This window comes from Aptenodytes patagonicus, chromosome 5 (genome assembly GCF_965638725.1).
Source record: "Aptenodytes patagonicus chromosome 5, bAptPat1.pri.cur, whole genome shotgun sequence".
Taxonomy (NCBI): Eukaryota; Metazoa; Chordata; class Aves; order Sphenisciformes; family Spheniscidae; genus Aptenodytes; species Aptenodytes patagonicus.
Genome location: NC_134953.1, coordinates 28,335,752 through 28,356,125, shown reverse-complemented (window position 1 = coordinate 28,356,125; position 20,374 = coordinate 28,335,752). Strand labels below are relative to the sequence as shown.

Here is a 20,374-nt window from a genome sequence, read left to right as displayed (position 1 = left end):
TTAAACTATTTGAACAGCCTTTATATTAGCAGAGATGGCAACTTAACTAAGCAAACTTCATAAGTAGACAACTGAGGGAATTAAATGTTTCTCAAGAAGGCTGGGAGTTTGCTCCCAGCTGGCCATCACGTTACACAAGCAGACTGGAGCTAATTAGTTCAATGGAGTTATAGCACTAAAATGGGTTACACGCTACCTCTCCTTTGGGGCAGCCAAAGCAGTTATACTTTTTATACATGCAGGTGAAAACAGGGGGTTTTCAAGGTGTTGAAAGAAGAAAAGATTTGTAGACATTCGGGTCAGCCAAACAATCCCTTCCTTTTTATGGCAAAGTTAGCAAAAGCAGATTTGAGTGACATGTCAGAAACGCAGAGCTATGGCTTTTCTTGAAGCCCGAAGTAGTCTTAGAGTAAATATGAGAGAACTTTATTTAACTTTACCAGTATTCCTACTCTGAGCATCCCCTTCTCGAAGCTGAAGTGGTCCGACAACCACATTCACTTTTTCCTCGGCAGAACTTGTATCTCTCTTGGACCTATTAATACAGCCCTGGTAGCAGCGGGAGGAATAGTCACCGAGCCTGCACACCACCAGCTCACACTGCAGGTAGACTAACGTATGGCGGCTGATGAACTCAAAGGCATTAAATTTGAACCGAGCAAAGTGGCTGTAGGGGGAGTAGTATGTGGCATAGGAAGAATCTCTAACACATCTAGAAAGAAATGAAACAGAGAATTAGTCTTCATGGATACACACATGTACATTCCTGCAAAAATACAATAGATTAAAACAAAACTATATCATAGCCAGGTACTAAGAACACAATGGGATGAAAATGCAACTTTTATAGCATAGTATAGACTTTTTAAATGTAGACTTAAGTCCTATGAAGCAGCTAGAGCATTGGCAACTCTTTTTTTTCCAAGAGGAGACTATAAGTGGTGAAGAGGGGAGAACAGACTCTTAGTAATGTCTGTGCTATATGAGGCATAAAAAAATGAGTCTAATGCTTAACCTGGTTTTACTAAAACATTTAACGCCTAGGACAATAGATTCCTGCTGCCAGTTTTCACTATCTCATCTCATCTACCTCACTCCCGCTACTTTGAAATTTGCATATAGGACAAGGATGAAGTAAGTGAAATGAAATGTTAGTAAGGTCTAAATGTAATTTCTTATTTCCAGGCTTATACTGTAAAAATAAAAATTCAAAGACCCCTTTTAACAGTCTGTTGATAATGAGATCTATACTAGTTCAGATTGGCTCTATTCTTTTAAATAAATGCAGAAAGGGTATTACAGCTATGCTTCTAAAGACTCAAGAAAGCTCTTACCCATTCCTGATTATATCATAGGCCAGAGTGTTAAAATCATGAGGATCAGGTGACGCCACACATGTGTCCACAAACACGATCAGATTTGGATCAGAGCTGTGAAGATAAGCTTGAAGGTACAAATTTTGGTTCAAGTCAATGTAGTATGGAGAGTCGTGAACTTGCCGCAAGAATGATGAGGAATCATAAAAAGTGATGTTCATGTCATATCTTCCAAACTGATTTTCATTCACGTCTACAGTATCCTCAGCAACATACATTATTTGCATCCATGTGTTCTGTAGCATTTTGCAGCTGATATGTAAGTGAATATTCTTTTTCCTCTTGATTATGTACCCAGAAGATGTAACTTTGATCATGTTGGAATAGTTGATTGTATCATTGTTCTCCTGTTTAACATGTAATTTAAAATGAGGAATTGCATTTTTGTCATGTTCCATGTTCTAAGCTTTGATAGAGTAATATGTAATTTAAAAATGTAGATTCATCTTAAACTATTTAAACGAAGAAGCTTGATGTTGGTCTTTTCTGCTCACACATTGCAAATAAACTTGCTAAGTATGTAATTAAACAGAAATCAGTGGAGAAAAACTCTTTGTTAAATCCAAGGCAGAGCCAACTCACTGAACATCTGTACAAAACACCAATTGTGCAGTACACAGTCATCCCAAACCTGCATGGCACTTACAAGACTATGTCTACTTTAAATCATGTAAGGTTCATATAACTTCCTCTCATGCTTTCCTCCCTAGAAGCTCATTTCTATTAAGCATGGGGATTCCCTAAGGCATAGAAAGCTAAAGCACTAAAAACCTCTGGGTCTCGTTGGTTCGCTTCTTAACACTGTGGACCACAATGGCCCTTTCATGACTCTTTTCAAAGCGGGTCCTGCAATTCAGTGCGCACAATGGTGAGCGTACCTCTCGTATCGTCCCACAGCCGTTGTAGGGAATGTTGAATATAACCTCGTGTGACGTGACTGTCGGTTTACAGCGATTGTCGTTCAGGGTGACCATCTGCACTGAGTAGCCTTCAGACTGGAGATAGTCTCTGCTAACCACTGCATGCATGTAGTCTGGCAAGCACAGAAGGGCTGGTAGAAGAAGATACAATATATTAGTGACTTCAGGAATTTGTTAATTGTAATTGAACCAAATGGTTTTTTCTTAATTTAGAAGGTAGGCAGTTCACACACCAACCTATCATATTTCACACGCGTCATTTCATTTCCCTAACATCTTTAAATATACAAAAATATTTATTTTGCAAACAAAAGCAATAAACAGGCTTGTCCATTGAGGAACACCGACCGGGAACTTACTAGTGTTGTCATCTGCTGGAATGGAGAAGTAGTGAGCCTGAAACCCTCTGAAAGTGTATCTAGAATCACTGTGAAAGCGAACGGTCATCATGTTTGAAGAGGATATGTACGTGGGAAAGGAACCTGAACAAAGTCTCCCAAGAAGCGGGGAAGAGTGTGGAGGCCCGTCATAGACTTCAACGTAGTCATACTGGCATCTGCCGCTTTGCATCCTGGCAAACAAATGTCAGCACCTTGTCAAATGCATTTCAGAAACTCTGATTTGACTGCCTAACGTGATAAAATCTTTCAGCACTTAAAGTTCTCACGGCAGAGGTTTTATTCATTATGTATGTAGCTGTAGCAGAAAATTGTGAGCAGAAAATACTACAGTAATCCAGATTTCGTTCTGGTCTTCCAACTGCTGGATGTTATTGAAAGTATCTTTAAAATTGGGAAGGTTGCCTGTTTCAAATAAGTTTTCAAACTTCTCAAGTAATTTTGACTTTGTTATTTGCCCAGGAAATCAATGTTTTACTTACGCAATATCTCTAAATGTGAGCATAACACGGAAATTGTTCTCTACTTGTAGTTCCCACACACAGTCAGCGTTGTTTGGATAACCTCCAGGGTAGAACGGACTCTGCAGCATCCCAGAGGAATTTGAGATTGAGCCACCACAAAAATAAGGTGCTGCAGAAAGAAATGGAGGAGAATTTACTTACAGTAACCTCTACAAAATTGTACTTGAGCTGTATGTTTCTCATCCGCAGCTGCTGAAAAGCAGGTCTCCTGCTGACTGTGGGTGATATTCTGTATGACCCAAATCAAAACAATTTTTTTTTTTTTTGCTTTAGGTTTATTTTCATGTTGGATTTGGGATTCCCTGTCACATCCATGGTGTCAGACCACCCTCTTCAGGCTGGGCTGGTAACACGTTGATGCTTTCTGCTCTAGTCTCTCCTTTCTGCAGTCGAGGTCTGATTCTGGGAGGTGTCATGACAGTCAAAATGGAAGTACCTTCCTGAACAGACAGCATCCCCTCGGTTACTGTGCTGCTTCTCTTTATTCCCCTAAGGACTTTGGAGGATAAATAAGTTGCAAGTCTTCTAGGAAACTCTGCAATTTTATGGAGTCAGACTGAAATAAGCACTCCAGACTGCTGGGCCAAGTCTTAAATACATCTCATTCCTCCTTAAGCGTAGATGCAAAAAGCTTTCATGTACCTGCCAGCACGAATGACATATAATTCTTATGTTAATCCTAAAAGTTTCTTATAGGAAGCTGAGCACAAGCTCTGAGCTTAATTCCTACAAGATGTGATACGTAAAGGCAACAACCCCCCATTTTATATTCCTGCACAGGGACACCCCCCCAGTGCAGCACACTCCTCCCTGCCTCAGGATTTTGGGATTCTCAGGCTATTCCAAGCTTGGGAGCATCAGCTATATCCAGACACTGCCCCTTCCTCTAATCAGACGGGATTGGCTCTCAGGCACCTTCACTTTCATACTGTTTTCTACTGTGAATTGTCAAGCTCTAAATCTAAAATCTGCTTTCTAAGGCAAAAATAGCAGGCTGAAGACCATAACAGGTCTAGTAACCAGAAGAGCCAAAAATTACACATTGCAATACTTGAACACCACTCTGCCAATACTGATGTATGTGGTTAAAATTTAGAGATTTAGACTACACTTCCTAAGCCTTGAAACAGCTGAAGAGCCCAGCGAGGAAACGGCTTACCCACAGCCAACCAGTGTAACTACAAGATAAGCATCACTGAAGTGCAAGGGGATATCACAGCCTTTCTAGAAATTATCAAGCAAGTTTCAAGTGATATTGCCATAGAAACAAAAATCAAATTAAAAAAAAAGCCCAACAAGGATACAGACCACAATTAAAAAAGGTGAGAAGAGCCATAGAAGAGCATTACCTGATGGAGGTGTCGGAGTGGCCAGAGCAGCTGTGGGGGTGGAGGAAGAAGAGCCACAAGTGAGACGTGTTGCTCAGGAGAAAGATGCTGGGGCACAGACATGGCCCCACCTTGGGGCATAGGGTACCACAAAAGGGATCGTGGCGAGGAGGGGATGGGGACACGGGGAACTGGGCACAGGGGGCCATAAGCTCCATGGGAGAGCCGGTGGCCTCTGCTGCCCACGCACCTGCACAGATGACGCCGGCGTCCTCCACGTGCCTGCAGTTGTGCACACCCCAGCCATTGTGCCTGCACATCTGGAGGGAGGGCTCGTCCCCGCGGCACTGCACGTCATCCAGGAAGATGGGCCCGGAGCCGCGGCCGAAGCGCGCGCTGCCCGGGGCGGCCGTAGCCTGGCCGCAGCCCAGCTGCCAGCACACCACCTGGGCATCACTCAGGTCCCACCAGTCGTCGCACACCGTCCCCCAGCTGCTGCCGTTGTACACCTCCACACGGCCCTCACAACCGTTCCTCCCGTCAGACAGCCGCAGGTGGGCACCTGGGGTGAGGCACGTGGCCCCAGGTCAGGCTCCCGCCAGCCCAGCACCCACGGTCCCCACCTCCCTGGCTGTTTTGGGGATTTGGCTGCAGTGACCGTGAGCTGGGGTGGTGCAGAGCCGAAAGGACTAGGGGAAGGCAGTGGCTGAGCAAAGAGCCCAGGTGAGTGGAGGGCAGGTGCGCCGCGTGCAGGGACCTGCTGGGGGGTCCGTGGGAGCTGCCTGGGGGCAGAGGTGCTCGGGGCACTGGGGTATTTTTATAAAAACCCTTTGCACACCTTGAGCGTGGCCCATCCCCTGAGGGGGACCACTCATGCACCCTGGAGGTGTTTGAGTCTGTGGGACCTGACAGGGTGCCTGCAAGGGTGCTGGCCGCCTTGGCTTGACGTTGCAAAGCCACCGCCATGCCCTGGCATCAGGGCAGCAACCTGCATCCTGGGCTGTCCCGGCAGGCGTACAGGATCGAGGGAAGGGATTACTCCCATCCACTTGGCACTTGCTGCCCCAGAGCCAGGAGCTGTGGCGTGGCTGGCAGAGCAGGGCTCGGGCCCGTCACCACTGCAGCCGCCCTTCTGCAGCGAGCGGCTCAGCTCCTCCCCAGCAGCAGCCCCCAAAGCCCATGGCCGCTCACCATGGGCAGAGGGGAGCAGCAGCCCTGCGCCGGGCAGGCACAGGCCAGCACGTCCCCCCTCTTCTCCTCTTGTGCCAGGCTGGGGCTCGCTGCAAGGCTGGGAATAAGCTGGGTGGGCACGAATTACCTGTTGTGTATGGCCATTCAGCAGGAGGGGTTGGATCTGCATCTGCAAGGAAGAAGATGGAGTGAATGAAAAAGCACCGAATGCAGCAGGCTTGTGGAAATGGATGGACATGGACGTGGACGTGGACGTGGACGTGGAAATGCAAGGCTGGAGCACTAACGTGGGAAGAGACCATGGGGCTCTGTCTTGCCATTCCCCCTCCAGACACCAGCCTGCCATGTCCCCAGTGCTGCCCCATCCTGCCCACGCTGCGATCCTGCAATCCTGCTCTTTGCCAACGCACTGAGCACCTACACCTGCGATCATGGAGAGCCTGCTGTGCCCTCTGTGTGCAAAAACGGGGCTTTTGCATGACACGTGCTTCCAGCACCAGCAGCAAGAGCCCCCAGCCTCACCGCTCCGTCCTGGCTCTACCGAGGGAGGTAAGCATGGCTGCTCCCAAAGGAGGGTACCAAAACCCACCCGATGGGATCTGCGGGGAGAGCCGGTGGCCTCCGCTGCCCACGCACCTGCACAGATGACGCCGGCGTCCTCCACGTGCCTGCAGTTGTGCACACCCCAGCCATTGTGCCTGCACATCTGGAGGGAGGGCTCGTCCCCGCGGCACTGCACGTCATCCAGGAAGATGGGCCCGGAGCCGCGGCCGAAGCGCGCGCTGCCCGGGGCGGCCGTAGCCTGGCCGCAGCCCAGCTGCCAGCACACCACCTGGGCATCACTCAGGTCCCACCAGTCGTCGCACACCGTCCCCCAGCTGCTGCCGTTGTACACCTCCACACGGCCCTCACAACCGTTCCTCCCGTCAGACAGCCGCAGGTGGGCACCTGGGGTGAGGCACGTGGCCCCAGGTCAGGCTCCCGCCAGCCCAGCACCCACGGTCCCCACCTCCCTGGCTGTTTTGGGGATTTGGCTGCAGTGACCGTGAGCTGGGGTGGTGCAGAGCCGAAAGGACTAGGGGAAGGCAGTGGCTGAGCAAAGAGCCCAGGTGAGTGGAGGGCAGGTGCGCCGCGTGCAGGGACCTGCTGGGGGGTCCGTGGGAGCTGCCTGGGGGCAGAGGTGCTCGGGGCACTGGGGTATTTTTATAAAAACCCTTTGCACACCTTGAGCGTGGCCCATCCCCTGAGGGGGACCACTCATGCACCCTGGAGGTGTTTGAGTCTGTGGGACCTGACAGGGTGCCTGCAAGGGTGCTGGCCGCCTTGGCTTGACGTTGCAAAGCCACCGCCATGCCCTGGCATCAGGGCAGCAACCTGCATCCTGGGCTGTCCCGGCAGGCGTACAGGATCGAGGGAAGGGATTACTCCCATCCACTTGGCACTTGCTGCCCCAGAGCCAGGAGCTGTGGCGTGGCTGGCAGAGCAGGGCTCGGGCCCGTCACCACTGCAGCCGCCCTTCTGCAGCGAGCGGCTCAGCTCCTCCCCAGCAGCAGCCCCCAAAGCCCATGGCCGCTCACCATGGGCAGAGGGGAGCAGCAGCCCTGCGCCGGGCAGGCACAGGCCAGCACGTCCCCCCTCTTCTCCTCTTGTGCCAGGCTGGGGCTCGCTGCAAGGCTGGGAATAAGCTGGGTGGGCACGAATTACCTGTTGTGTATGGCCATTCAGCAGGAGGGGTTGGATCTGCATCTGCAAGGAAGAAGATGGAGTGAATGAAAAAGCACCGAATGCAGCAGGCTTGTGGAAATGGATGGACGTGGACGTGGACGTGGACGTGGACGTGGACGTGGACGTGGAAATGCAAGGCTGGAGCACTAACGTGGGAAGAGACCATGGGGCTCTGTCTTGCCATTCCCCCTCCAGACACCAGCCTGCCATGTCCCCAGTGCTGCCCCATCCTGCCCACGCTGCGATCCTGCAATCCTGCTCTTTGCCAACGCACTGAGCACCTACACCTGCGATCATGGAGAGCCTGCTGTGCCCTCTGTGTGCAAAAACGGGGCTTTTGCATGACACGTGCTTCCAGCACCAGCAGCAAGAGCCCCCAGCCTCACCGCTCCGTCCTGGCTCTACCGAGGGAGGTAAGCATGGCTGCTCCCAAAGGAGGGTACCAAAACCCACCCGATGGGATCTGCGGGGAGAGCCGGTGGCCTCCGCTGCCCACGCACCTGCACAGATGACGCCGGCGTCCTCCACGTGCCTGCAGTTGTGCACACCCCAGCCATTGTGCCTGCACATCTGGAGGGAGGGCTCGTCCCCGCGGCACTGCACGTCATCCAGGAAGATGGGCCCGGAGCCGCGGCCGAAGCGCGCGCTGCCCGGGGCGGCCGTAGCCTGGCCGCAGCCCAGCTGCCGGCACACCGCCTGGGCATCACTCAGGTCCCACCAGTCGTCGCACACCGTCCCCCAGCTGCTGCCGTTGTACACCTCCACACGGCCCTCACAACCGTTCCTCCCGTCAGACAGCCGCAGGTGGGCACCTGGGGTGAGGCACGTGGCCCCAGGTCAGGCTCCCGCCAGCCCAGCACCCACGGTCCCCACCTCCCTGGCTGTTTTGGGGATTTGGCTGCAGTGACCGTGAGCTGGGGTGGTGCAGAGCCGAAAGGACTAGGGGAAGGCAGTGGCTGAGCAAAGAGCCCAGGTGAGTGGAGGGCAGGTGCGCCGCGTGCAGGGACCTGCTGGGGGGTCCGTGGGAGCTGCCTGGGGGCAGAGGTGCTCGGGGCACTGGGGTATTTTTATAAAAACCCTTTGCACACCTTGAGCGTGGCCCATCCCCTGAGGGGGACCACTCATGCACCCTGGAGGTGTTTGAGTCTGTGGGACCTGACAGGGTGCCTGCAAGGGTGCTGGCCGCCTTGGCTTGACGTTGCAAAGCCACCGCCATGCCCTGGCATCAGGGCAGCAACCTGCATCCTGGGCTGTCCCGGCAGGCGTACAGGATCGAGGGAAGGGATTACTCCCATCCACTTGGCACTTGCTGCCCCAGAGCCAGGAGCTGTGGCGTGGCTGGCAGAGCAGGGCTCGGGCCCGTCACCACTGCAGCCGCCCTTCTGCAGCGAGCGGCTCAGCTCCTCCCCAGCAGCAGCCCCCAAAGCCCATGGCCGCTCACCATGGGCAGAGGGGAGCAGCAGCCCTGCGCCGGGCAGGCACAGGCCAGCACGTCCCCCCTCTTCTCCTCTTGTGCCAGGCTGGGGCTCGCTGCAAGGCTGGGAATAAGCTGGGTGGGCACGAATTACCTGTTGTGTATGGCCATTCAGCAGGAGGGGTTGGATCTGCATCTGCAAGGAAGAAGATGGAGTGAATGAAAAAGCACCGAATGCAGCAGGCTTGTGGAAATGGATGGACGTGGACGTGGACGTGGACGTGGACGTGGACGTGGACGTGGAAATGCAAGGCTGGAGCACTAACGTGGGAAGAGACCATGGGGCTCTGTCTTGCCATTCCCCCTCCAGACACCAGCCTGCCATGTCCCCAGTGCTGCCCCATCCTGCCCACGCTGCGATCCTGCAATCCTGCTCTTTGCCAACGCACTGAGCACCTACACCTGCGATCATGGAGAGCCTGCTGTGCCCTCTGTGTGCAAAAACGGGGCTTTTGCATGACACGTGCTTCCAGCACCAGCAGCAAGAGCCCCCAGCCTCACCGCTCCGTCCTGGCTCTACCGAGGGAGGTAAGCATGGCTGCTCCCAAAGGAGGGTACCAAAACCCACCCGATGGGATCTGCGGGGAGAGCCGGTGGCCTCCGCTGCCCACGCACCTGCACAGATGACGCCGGCGTCCTCCACGTGCCTGCAGTTGTGCACACCCCAGCCATTGTGCCTGCACATCTGGAGGGAGGGCTCGTCCCCGCGGCACTGCACGTCATCCAGGAAGATGGGCCCGGAGCCGCGGCCGAAGCGCGCGCTGCCCGGGGCGGCCGTAGCCTGGCCGCAGCCCAGCTGCCGGCACACCACCTGGGCATCACTCAGGTCCCACCAGTCGTCGCACACCGTCCCCCAGCTGCTGCCGTTGTACACCTCCACACGGCCCTCACAACCGTTCCTCCCGTCAGACAGCCGCAGGTGGGCACCTGGGGTGAGGCACGTGGCCCCAGGTCAGGCTCCCGCCAGCCCAGCACCCACGGTCCCCACCTCCCTGGCTGTTTTGGGGATTTGGCTGCAGTGACCGTGAGCTGGGGTGGTGCAGAGCCGAAAGGACTAGGGGAAGGCAGTGGCTGAGCAAAGAGCCCAGGTGAGTGGAGGGCAGGTGCGCCGCGTGCAGGGACCTGCTGGGGGGTCCGTGGGAGCTGCCTGGGGGCAGAGGTGCTCGGGGCACTGGGGTATTTTTATAAAAACCCTTTGCACACCTTGAGCGTGGCCCATCCCCTGAGGGGGACCACTCATGCACCCTGGAGGTGTTTGAGTCTGTGGGACCTGACAGGGTGCCTGCAAGGGTGCTGGCCGCCTTGGCTTGACGTTGCAAAGCCACCGCCATGCCCTGGCATCAGGGCAGCAACCTGCATCCTGGGCTGTCCCGGCAGGCGTACAGGATCGAGGGAAGGGATTACTCCCATCCACTTGGCACTTGCTGCCCCAGAGCCAGGAGCTGTGGCGTGGCTGGCAGAGCAGGGCTCGGGCCCGTCACCACTGCAGCCGCCCTTCTGCAGCGAGCGGCTCAGCTCCTCCCCAGCAGCAGCCCCCAAAGCCCATGGCCGCTCACCATGGGCAGAGGGGAGCAGCAGCCCTGCGCCGGGCAGGCACAGGCCAGCACGTCCCCCCTCTTCTCCTCTTGTGCCAGGCTGGGGCTCGCTGCAAGGCTGGGAATAAGCTGGGTGGGCACGAATTACCTGTTGTGTATGGCCATTCAGCAGGAGGGGTTGGATCTGCATCTGCAAGGAAGAAGATGGAGTGAATGAAAAAGCACCGAATGCAGCAGGCTTGTGGAAATGGATGGACATGGACGTGGACGTGGACGTGGACGTGGACGTGGACGTGGAAATGCAAGGCTGGAGCACTAACGTGGGAAGAGACCATGGGGCTCTGTCTTGCCATTCCCCCTCCAGACACCAGCCTGCCATGTCCCCAGTGCTGCCCCATCCTGCCCACGCTGCGATCCTGCAATCCTGCTCTTTGCCAACGCACTGAGCACCTACACCTGCGATCATGGAGAGCCTGCTGTGCCCTCTGTGTGCAAAAACGGGGCTTTTGCATGACACGTGCTTCCAGCACCAGCAGCAAGAGCCCCCAGCCTCACCGCTCCGTCCTGGCTCTACCGAGGGAGGTAAGCATGGCTGCTCCCAAAGGAGGGTACCAAAACCCACCCGATGGGATCTGCGGGGAGAGCCGGTGGCCTCCGCTGCCCACGCACCTGCACAGATGACGCCGGCGTCCTCCACGTGCCTGCAGTTGTGCACACCCCAGCCATTGTGCCTGCACATCTGGAGGGAGGGCTCGTCCCCGCGGCACTGCACGTCATCCAGGAAGATGGGCCCGGAGCCGCGGCCGAAGCGCGCGCTGCCCGGGGCGGCCGTAGCCTGGCCGCAGCCCAGCTGCCGGCACACCACCTGGGCATCACTCAGGTCCCACCAGTCGTCGCACACCGTCCCCCAGCTGCTGCCGTTGTACACCTCCACACGGCCCTCACAACCGTTCCTCCCGTCAGACAGCCGCAGGTGGGCACCTGGGGTGAGGCACGTGGCCCCAGGTCAGGCTCCCGCCAGCCCAGCACCCACGGTCCCCACCTCCCTGGCTGTTTTGGGGATTTGGCTGCAGTGACCGTGAGCTGGGGTGGTGCAGAGCCGAAAGGACTAGGGGAAGGCAGTGGCTGAGCAAAGAGCCCAGGTGAGTGGAGGGCAGGTGCGCCGCGTGCAGGGACCTGCTGGGGGGTCCGTGGGAGCTGCCTGGGGGCAGAGGTGCTCGGGGCACTGGGGTATTTTTATAAAAACCCTTTGCACACCTTGAGCGTGGCCCATCCCCTGAGGGGGACCACTCATGCACCCTGGAGGTGTTTGAGTCTGTGGGACCTGACAGGGTGCCTGCAAGGGTGCTGGCCGCCTTGGCTTGACGTTGCAAAGCCACCGCCATGCCCTGGCATCAGGGCAGCAACCTGCATCCTGGGCTGTCCCGGCAGGCGTACAGGATCGAGGGAAGGGATTACTCCCATCCACTTGGCACTTGCTGCCCCAGAGCCAGGAGCTGTGGCGTGGCTGGCAGAGCAGGGCTCGGGCCCGTCACCACTGCAGCCGCCCTTCTGCAGCGAGCGGCTCAGCTCCTCCCCAGCAGCAGCCCCCAAAGCCCATGGCCGCTCACCATGGGCAGAGGGGAGCAGCAGCCCTGCGCCGGGCAGGCACAGGCCAGCACGTCCCCCCTCTTCTCCTCTTGTGCCAGGCTGGGGCTCGCTGCAAGGCTGGGAATAAGCTGGGTGGGCACGAATTACCTGTTGTGTATGGCCATTCAGCAGGAGGGGTTGGATCTGCATCTGCAAGGAAGAAGATGGAGTGAATGAAAAAGCACCGAATGCAGCAGGCTTGTGGAAATGGATGGACGTGGACGTGGACGTGGACGTGGACGTGGACGTGGACGTGGAAATGCAAGGCTGGAGCACTAACGTGGGAAGAGACCATGGGGCTCTGTCTTGCCATTCCCCCTCCAGACACCAGCCTGCCATGTCCCCAGTGCTGCCCCATCCTGCCCACGCTGCGATCCTGCAATCCTGCTCTTTGCCAACGCACTGAGCACCTACACCTGCGATCATGGAGAGCCTGCTGTGCCCTCTGTGTGCAAAAACGGGGCTTTTGCATGACACGTGCTTCCAGCACCAGCAGCAAGAGCCCCCAGCCTCACCGCTCCGTCCTGGCTCTACCGAGGGAGGTAAGCATGGCTGCTCCCAAAGGAGGGTACCAAAACCCACCCGATGGGATCTGCGGGGAGAGCCGGTGGCCTCCGCTGCCCACGCACCTGCACAGATGACGCCGGCGTCCTCCACGTGCCTGCAGTTGTGCACACCCCAGCCATTGTGCCTGCACATCTGGAGGGAGGGCTCGTCCCCGCGGCACTGCACGTCATCCAGGAAGATGGGCCCGGAGCCGCGGCCGAAGCGCGCGCTGCCCGGGGCGGCCGTAGCCTGGCCGCAGCCCAGCTGCCGGCACACCACCTGGGCATCACTCAGGTCCCACCAGTCGTCGCACACCGTCCCCCAGCTGCTGCCGTTGTACACCTCCACACGGCCCTCACAACCGTTCCTCCCGTCAGACAGCCGCAGGTGGGCACCTGGGGTGAGGCACGTGGCCCCAGGTCAGGCTCCCGCCAGCCCAGCACCCACGGTCCCCACCTCCCTGGCTGTTTTGGGGATTTGGCTGCAGTGACCGTGAGCTGGGGTGGTGCAGAGCCGAAAGGACTAGGGGAAGGCAGTGGCTGAGCAAAGAGCCCAGGTGAGTGGAGGGCAGGTGCGCCGCGTGCAGGGACCTGCTGGGGGGTCCGTGGGAGCTGCCTGGGGGCAGAGGTGCTCGGGGCACTGGGGTATTTTTATAAAAACCCTTTGCACACCTTGAGCGTGGCCCATCCCCTGAGGGGGACCACTCATGCACCCTGGAGGTGTTTGAGTCTGTGGGACCTGACAGGGTGCCTGCAAGGGTGCTGGCCGCCTTGGCTTGACGTTGCAAAGCCACCGCCATGCCCTGGCATCAGGGCAGCAACCTGCATCCTGGGCTGTCCCGGCAGGCGTACAGGATCGAGGGAAGGGATTACTCCCATCCACTTGGCACTTGCTGCCCCAGAGCCAGGAGCTGTGGCGTGGCTGGCAGAGCAGGGCTCGGGCCCGTCACCACTGCAGCCGCCCTTCTGCAGCGAGCGGCTCAGCTCCTCCCCAGCAGCAGCCCCCAAAGCCCATGGCCGCTCACCATGGGCAGAGGGGAGCAGCAGCCCTGCGCCGGGCAGGCACAGGCCAGCACGTCCCCCCTCTTCTCCTCTTGTGCCAGGCTGGGGCTCGCTGCAAGGCTGGGAATAAGCTGGGTGGGCACGAATTACCTGTTGTGTATGGCCATTCAGCAGGAGGGGTTGGATCTGCATCTGCAAGGAAGAAGATGGAGTGAATGAAAAAGCACCGAATGCAGCAGGCTTGTGGAAATGGATGGACGTGGACGTGGACGTGGACGTGGACGTGGACGTGGACGTGGAAATGCAAGGCTGGAGCACTAACGTGGGAAGAGACCATGGGGCTCTGTCTTGCCATTCCCCCTCCAGACACCAGCCTGCCATGTCCCCAGTGCTGCCCCATCCTGCCCACGCTGCGATCCTGCAATCCTGCTCTTTGCCAACGCACTGAGCACCTACACCTGCGATCATGGAGAGCCTGCTGTGCCCTCTGTGTGCAAAAACGGGGCTTTTGCATGACACGTGCTTCCAGCACCAGCAGCAAGAGCCCCCAGCCTCACCGCTCCGTCCTGGCTCTACCGAGGGAGGTAAGCATGGCTGCTCCCAAAGGAGGGTACCAAAACCCACCCGATGGGATCTGCGGGGAGAGCCGGTGGCCTCCGCTGCCCACGCACCTGCACAGATGACGCCGGCGTCCTCCACGTGCCTGCAGTTGTGCACACCCCAGCCATTGTGCCTGCACATCTGGAGGGAGGGCTCGTCCCCGCGGCACTGCACGTCATCCAGGAAGATGGGCCCGGAGCCGCGGCCGAAGCGCGCGCTGCCCGGGGCGGCCGTAGCCTGGCCGCAGCCCAGCTGCCGGCACACCACCTGGGCATCACTCAGGTCCCACCAGTCGTCGCACACCGTCCCCCAGCTGCTGCCGTTGTACACCTCCACACGGCCCTCACAACCGTTCCTCCCGTCAGACAGCCGCAGGTGGGCACCTGGGGTGAGGCACATGGGCTAGGGTCTCTGCAGCCCAGCATCTATTAGTCCCCAGATCGGCCCCTACAGTAGGGAGCCTGCATGGTTGCTGCAATGCCAAGGATATTTCTGGTGGGCGCATATTGCCCGTTGAATATGGCTAGTCTGTGGTGGGCACTCAAATTACCGATGCAAGTGAGAATTTGGTGTCAATGAAAAAGGCTCTGAACAGTCAGTGCATGTCACGCACCCTAAATTAACCTGTCTTCAAGGAGCCCTTGTTCTATGGCACTTCACATCATGTGGAGGTCTTTCATTCAATTGAAATGACCATCGTGACTTCTTTGGTTCACACAGCCATCTGCTCCCTGGGCAGGAACTACATGCCCATGGAGGTCTTACTTGCATTACAAAACATTTGGTGCAGCAGCTCTCTCTTTTCCAGTCACATCCCAAATCCCAGAGCATGTCTAGGAAATAGCTATGTTACTACCCATGCAGGAACTGGGGGGGGGGCGAAGGCAAAATGATCCCCTGTTGCAATCCCCCCAGTTGCAGTCAGAGGAAATCCCTCCCCGAACAGTTTCCTTCACCAGCAATGGCTACAGAAGTCCTGGCCCCAAGCCTCAGACCCCCAGTTTACCAGCTCTTCTCCATGCTCTGTTTGCATCCTAACTGTGGACTTTGGTGCCAGGAATGGCCTAACTGGAGTGGCCCAGGGATGGGAGACTCCTTCCAGTGCAGTCAGGCCTGGGAAGGGAGATCAGGGGCACTAAGGAGAACAGTGAGTGACAGTGGACACGGTTACCTGGTGTGCTCCCCTCTGCTTTGGTAGCCATTGGTGCTGTGGTGGTCATCTCTTCTAAGGAGGTCGTGTCTGCTATGGGGGTTGTCGGCGCTGTGGTGGTTGTCTCTGCTAGGGAGGTCTTTGGTGCTGTGGTGGTCGTTTCCACTAGGAAGGTCATTGGTGCTGTGGTGGTCATCTCTACTAGGGAGGTCATCTCTGCTATGGGGGTTGTTTGTGCTGTAATTGTCTTCTCTGCTAGAGAGGTCATCTCTGCTGTGGTGGTTGTCTCCTCTATGAAGGTCATCTCTGCTGTGGTGGTTGTCTCCTCTCTGAAGGTCATCTCTGCTATGGAGGTTGTCTCCAGTGTTGAGGTTGTTGGCACTGTGGAGGCTGTCTGCGCTGTAGTGCTGTATCCTGTCAATATGGAAGAAAAACACCACCCACATGAGGACCATGCTTGTGGAATGGGTACATCTGTGTGTTAGCTACAAGCCCAGTTCCTCAAGAATGAAGTGAAATCATGATAAATTACTCTGATGGCGTACTCCATCTCGACTGGGGTCAACGGAGAGAATGGAGGTGGGTAACAGTCAATTGAAAATTTTTCTTGAAAGTGATATTTCCAGATGGTGACAGCAGGGACAGGTACTGATGTGGCATCTGCTCCCAGCCACAGGACACCACGGCCCAGGCGCAGCTGGAGGCTGTCCTCTACAGGCTCCTGCCATGAAGTCGGGAGCTGTAGGATTGCTGGCAGCAGCAGGGCTTGGACCTGTTGCCATCGCAGATGCCCTTCTGCAGAGGCTTAGGTCATCCCCAGGAGCTGCCTGGGCAGTGGTCTTGGGGTGGTGCTTGGTGCAAGGCCAGGAGTGGATCAGGCCAGCATGAATCACCTGTTGAATACAGCCAGTCTGTCATAGGCACTGGAGCTACGAATGCAAGCAAGAAATAAATGGCATTTAAAAAGACACTGAACACAACACGCATATGGTAATAGAGGTATTGGAGCAAGTTTTGTTGCTTTCTTCTAAGTGCAAAGCACTGATGTAGCTAGCTTTTTCTTCTAGCATGAATTCAACTCTCTAGACTCTTCCTCTTTGAGGAAATGTGGAAAACTGCAATATATATAAAACACCTGAACAACCTGTTGTTGTCAGCCGTGTCTCAGTTCATGATGATCTGTTCTTAATACAGGAGAAAATAACATACAAATGAGCTACCTTTTCTTAAAAAATAAGGAGAAAGTAAAATCAGAAAACAGCAAGGTGACAGAGTACTCAAAATGGATGGATATTTGTAAAGGAAAAGAATATTAATGGAAAACTTGAAAAATAGAGAAACAATGCAAAGTGAGTTGTCAGCTATGGCAGTTTGGGTTGTGACTGTGAAATTATTATTGCCCATAATGAATGCATTAAGGCTTGCAATGAGATGAGTTTCACCTAACCCTATTCCTCCCTGATGAACATTGCCTATCAGACATAGCTTTGCCTCTAATTTCGACTTGTTTCCTTATTGTCCTTGTCACTGCTGGGTGATTAGATGTAATAAAAGTTCTGCATATTGCAATGCATATCTGATCCTTGGGTTTTTAAATTGGTTTGCATGGGGCGAGCAAGCACAGCTTGTATACTACCCCAGTGAGAAAAACATGAGTCCATACTGGCTCTGCAGGGTCAGTGAAGTGAAAAGACAGGGTTGTTAGATCAGACTCTGCTTCTTGAGAACAGGCCTTTTCAGAGGGAGTGTGCCCTTCCACAGATAGAAAATTCTTCATAATAAAGTAGAAAGAAAGATTAGACATATATCTGGTATATCTGGTATAACTTTCCACCATATGTCTTGAATGAATGAAATGTTCTCTCAGGAGGAGAATGTCTGCATATCCCCATGCCGACACATGTATATTGAGTGGAATTTATAGCAAAAGTTTTTAGACAAGAAAAATGTGACAGCACCTGAACAGACAACACCAGCATCTTCATAGTGGGCACAGTTGTGTATCCTCCATCCAGAGTGTTTACAATGTGACAAGGAGACCTCATTTCCGCTGCATTTCACATTGTCCAGCAGAATGTCACCCAAGCCTTGGCCAAAGTAAGCACTTCCTACAGCTGCAATGGCCTGGCCACATCCCAGCTGCCTGCACACGACCCGGGCATCAGAAAGGTCCCAGAAATCATCACAAACTGTCCCTGGCTGTCCTTTGTAATAAAGCTCAACGCGACCTTCACATCTGTGCCTTCCGTTTACCAGCTGGAGACGGGTCGCTTTGGGAGAGAGGTAATTGAGCACACAGTCAGACAAATAAGCTGGAAGTGACCTTAAGAAGTCATCTATTCTTTCCTCTCACTCCATCGTTCCTACTAGGTGCTTGCCTAGCCCAATATTAAATGTCTGTGAGGACAGAGGTGATACACTCCTTTTTTCTCCCTCTCTTCCAGATCTCAAAATCAGCTGCATATATTTTATGCAAGTTTTCTACAGAAAATTTAGACAGCAGGCTAAGCACAAACTATTTCAGCAAGAAAGGAAATTCTTTAATAATAAGAAAAGCATAATAGGAAAGCAAAGGAGAGAAAATGAATTTCAGTATCTGAATGAAATCTAAGTAAAACTGCATTAAGAAAATAGCACTAATTTTTTTCACTTTGTTAATAGGAAGAAAATGGCATGTTTTAAGAACACACTTCATGTTTATATATTTCTTTTATTCATTGTTATCAAAATGTTTTATGCTAAAGAAGAAGGAGACGTCACAATTTGCATTGGATCCTACTGGAATTTAGGACGTACAGCACAGCTTTCCTGCCATCAGCCTGTGTCTTACCAGAAGCATGTATGTGTAGCACTTCTACATGATGTACGAAGCCTCTGCTGACCTGGGTGCAGGGAGGGAAAGCAGAGCAGTGGCTCAAGCAGATCACTGAAGCTTCAGGGACACAGCAAGATGCAACTTGGACAGCCAAGACCATGGCTTTTTCCTAAACTTATGCTCGTGGGGCTGCTACAGTGCTGCTGTATAAAAATTACCAGGCTGATAAATTGCAATTTATGAGATATTATGCACTACTGAAGGACAACAAGCAGTGCACTACTTTGCTTAAAATGATGTCAGAATTAGGCCAAATGAATCCTTCAGAAAAACTGCGGAATTCTAGAGAAAAAAATAGCCATTCTTTATTTTTCTCCCTGTTTTATGCATTTGAACTAGAATTTCTCTTCTTCCTCTAAAATTTTTAGGAGAATTTTACGGAACTAGAGTCAACACATCACAACCAAATCCTATAGTTTTAAGGAGTAATTTTAGTGGAAGAATTCCACTAAGTATTCAACAGAATGGACAATGGTCTCAACAGGATTATAAAAATTTCAATAGGAATCCAGTGGCTTTATTTCTTATATGCCAGTAAAATGTTATTAGAGTTTGAAATAAAGACATACCTAATAACCTATCAGGTATACATCTGATTACTGCATTCATTCAGGTAAAGCCCATCTGCTTTCCAGTTTGAGTTAGCTTGTTTAGACATTCTGCAATGAACAGTATGAAAATCCTGATTTGAGAGATCCATTTTTGGTGAAGTTTATTAAAGACTTTATCACTAAGTGTAAGTGAGCAAATAATTGTTGTAACTTAAGATTTGCAGTATTTACACTTTGGAAATCAAAACATGCACGCTGTACTTATCATACTTTGCATTTCTGCCAAATACATATTTAGCTTGTTATTAAACACTGAATAAGTCATCCAAAGCAAAACAAATCTGAGAAGTTAACGGCTCCAGGATTTCTTCACTGCATCTAATTCTTTGTTGTTAGACTAGAAGAACAGTCAAGACAGTGTCCAAACTAAATTTGTCCCTATTTGTATGCATTTAACCGGCAGTTCAAAGGGAGAAGCTACAAAAGTGGCCCTTGACGTATATGATTTGTTTCTTCAAATATCTACTTGGACATGCACATTTTTGAACCACACTCATAGGATTTTTGAGAACTGAAACAGCAAACCTGGCAAAAAGTCAGAGTGAGATTAGGAAATTAAAGCTGATCTAAAACAGTTTTATTTGCTTTCATTCAGGGTCTGTCATCACTGTGAGACCATAACCATCAGCTGGGCATGTAATTAGATAGTTTGCGTCCTGCCTCTACACTTTAAAGGTGTCAAAAAGACAAAAGTCTGTGATTATACAAATACAGCACTTACTCTGATCCAGGAGACAGAGGTAGGGGCTGGGGAATGAAGCCAAGAGCAGAGAGAAGAACTGGAGCAGCAAGATTGAGATGGCTTATCACCAGGCAAGCAGATGACAGATGAAGAAAAATGGATGAGGTGGATGATGGCAATATAAATTATCATAATAATGCTTAAATAACTAGTTAGAAAAATCATCTGCAATTATTCTAGGTTATACATAGAACTATTTAGCTCAAAGTGACCTAAGTCACTTAGGAGATAGAAACTAATCATGTAAGAAAAAAGTCAATGCAAAAAAAAGTTGAACTAAAAGCATTTCATGTCTTTCATTATTTTTAGATGTCCTTCATTTATCCACAGTGCTAGATTATGAAAACTAACTTCTTGCAATATTTCATTAAATTGTACATAAGACCAAGAAGAATCAAATAATACAATCAATATTAGATGTATAGCATAGGTATGTGTGCATATACTCTGGAATAAATATACATTTTAAAAAAAAATTCTTCTGTAATTCTTAGATCAAGTTTCTGGAACTGGAAGAATGACTCGTTCATAACATACTCACAGACACAAGTATCTCAATGATACAAGACACTAAGACAAGTACTACCCTGTGGCACCAAAATGAACTCCACTAAATGGTTTAAACCATTCTTATCATTCACTAGGATGATTAGTTCATAATTTTAGTAGAACAAAACTGTGCTATCTCTTTCATCCAATTTCCCCTTTAATCTTTTGACCAAACCGATACAAGCATGAATATGATTTCT

The 20,374-nt window shown here is 52.7% G+C and overlaps 1 protein-coding gene across 1 annotated transcript; it reads right to left on the bottom strand.

Moving 5' to 3' along the window:
• Nucleotides 1-426: 426 nt before the first annotated feature.
• Nucleotides 427-14,646, bottom strand: LOC143160288 (scavenger receptor cysteine-rich domain-containing protein DMBT1-like). The gene is made up of 17 exons (XM_076338015.1): nt 14,319-14,646; nt 13,798-13,839; nt 12,730-13,041; nt 12,209-12,250; nt 11,141-11,452; nt 10,620-10,661; nt 9,552-9,863; nt 9,031-9,072; nt 7,963-8,274; nt 6,374-6,685; nt 5,865-5,906; nt 4,746-5,108; nt 3,177-3,327; nt 2,656-2,867; nt 2,255-2,427; nt 1,335-1,723; nt 427-712 (listed from the first exon to the last, which is right to left on the bottom strand). The coding sequence occupies exons 1-17, from the start codon at nt 14,644-14,646 to the stop codon at nt 427-429; spliced, it is 3,672 nt and encodes a 1,223-aa protein (XP_076194130.1).
• Nucleotides 14,647-20,374: the final 5,728 nt, after the last annotated feature.

Coding starts and splice junctions, on each gene's coding strand:
- LOC143160288 (XM_076338015.1), bottom strand. CDS start 14,646: ATGTGCCTCACCCCAGGTGCCCACCTGCGGCTGTCTGACGGGAGGAAC. Junction 10,662..11,140: donor CGCCGGCGTCATCTGTGCAG/GTGCGTGGGCAG, acceptor TCTTCCTTGCAG/ATGCAGATCCAACCCCTCCT. Junction 9,864..10,619: donor TGAATGGCCATACACAACAG/GTAATTCGTGCC, acceptor GCCTCACCCCAG/GTGCCCACCTGCGGCTGTCT.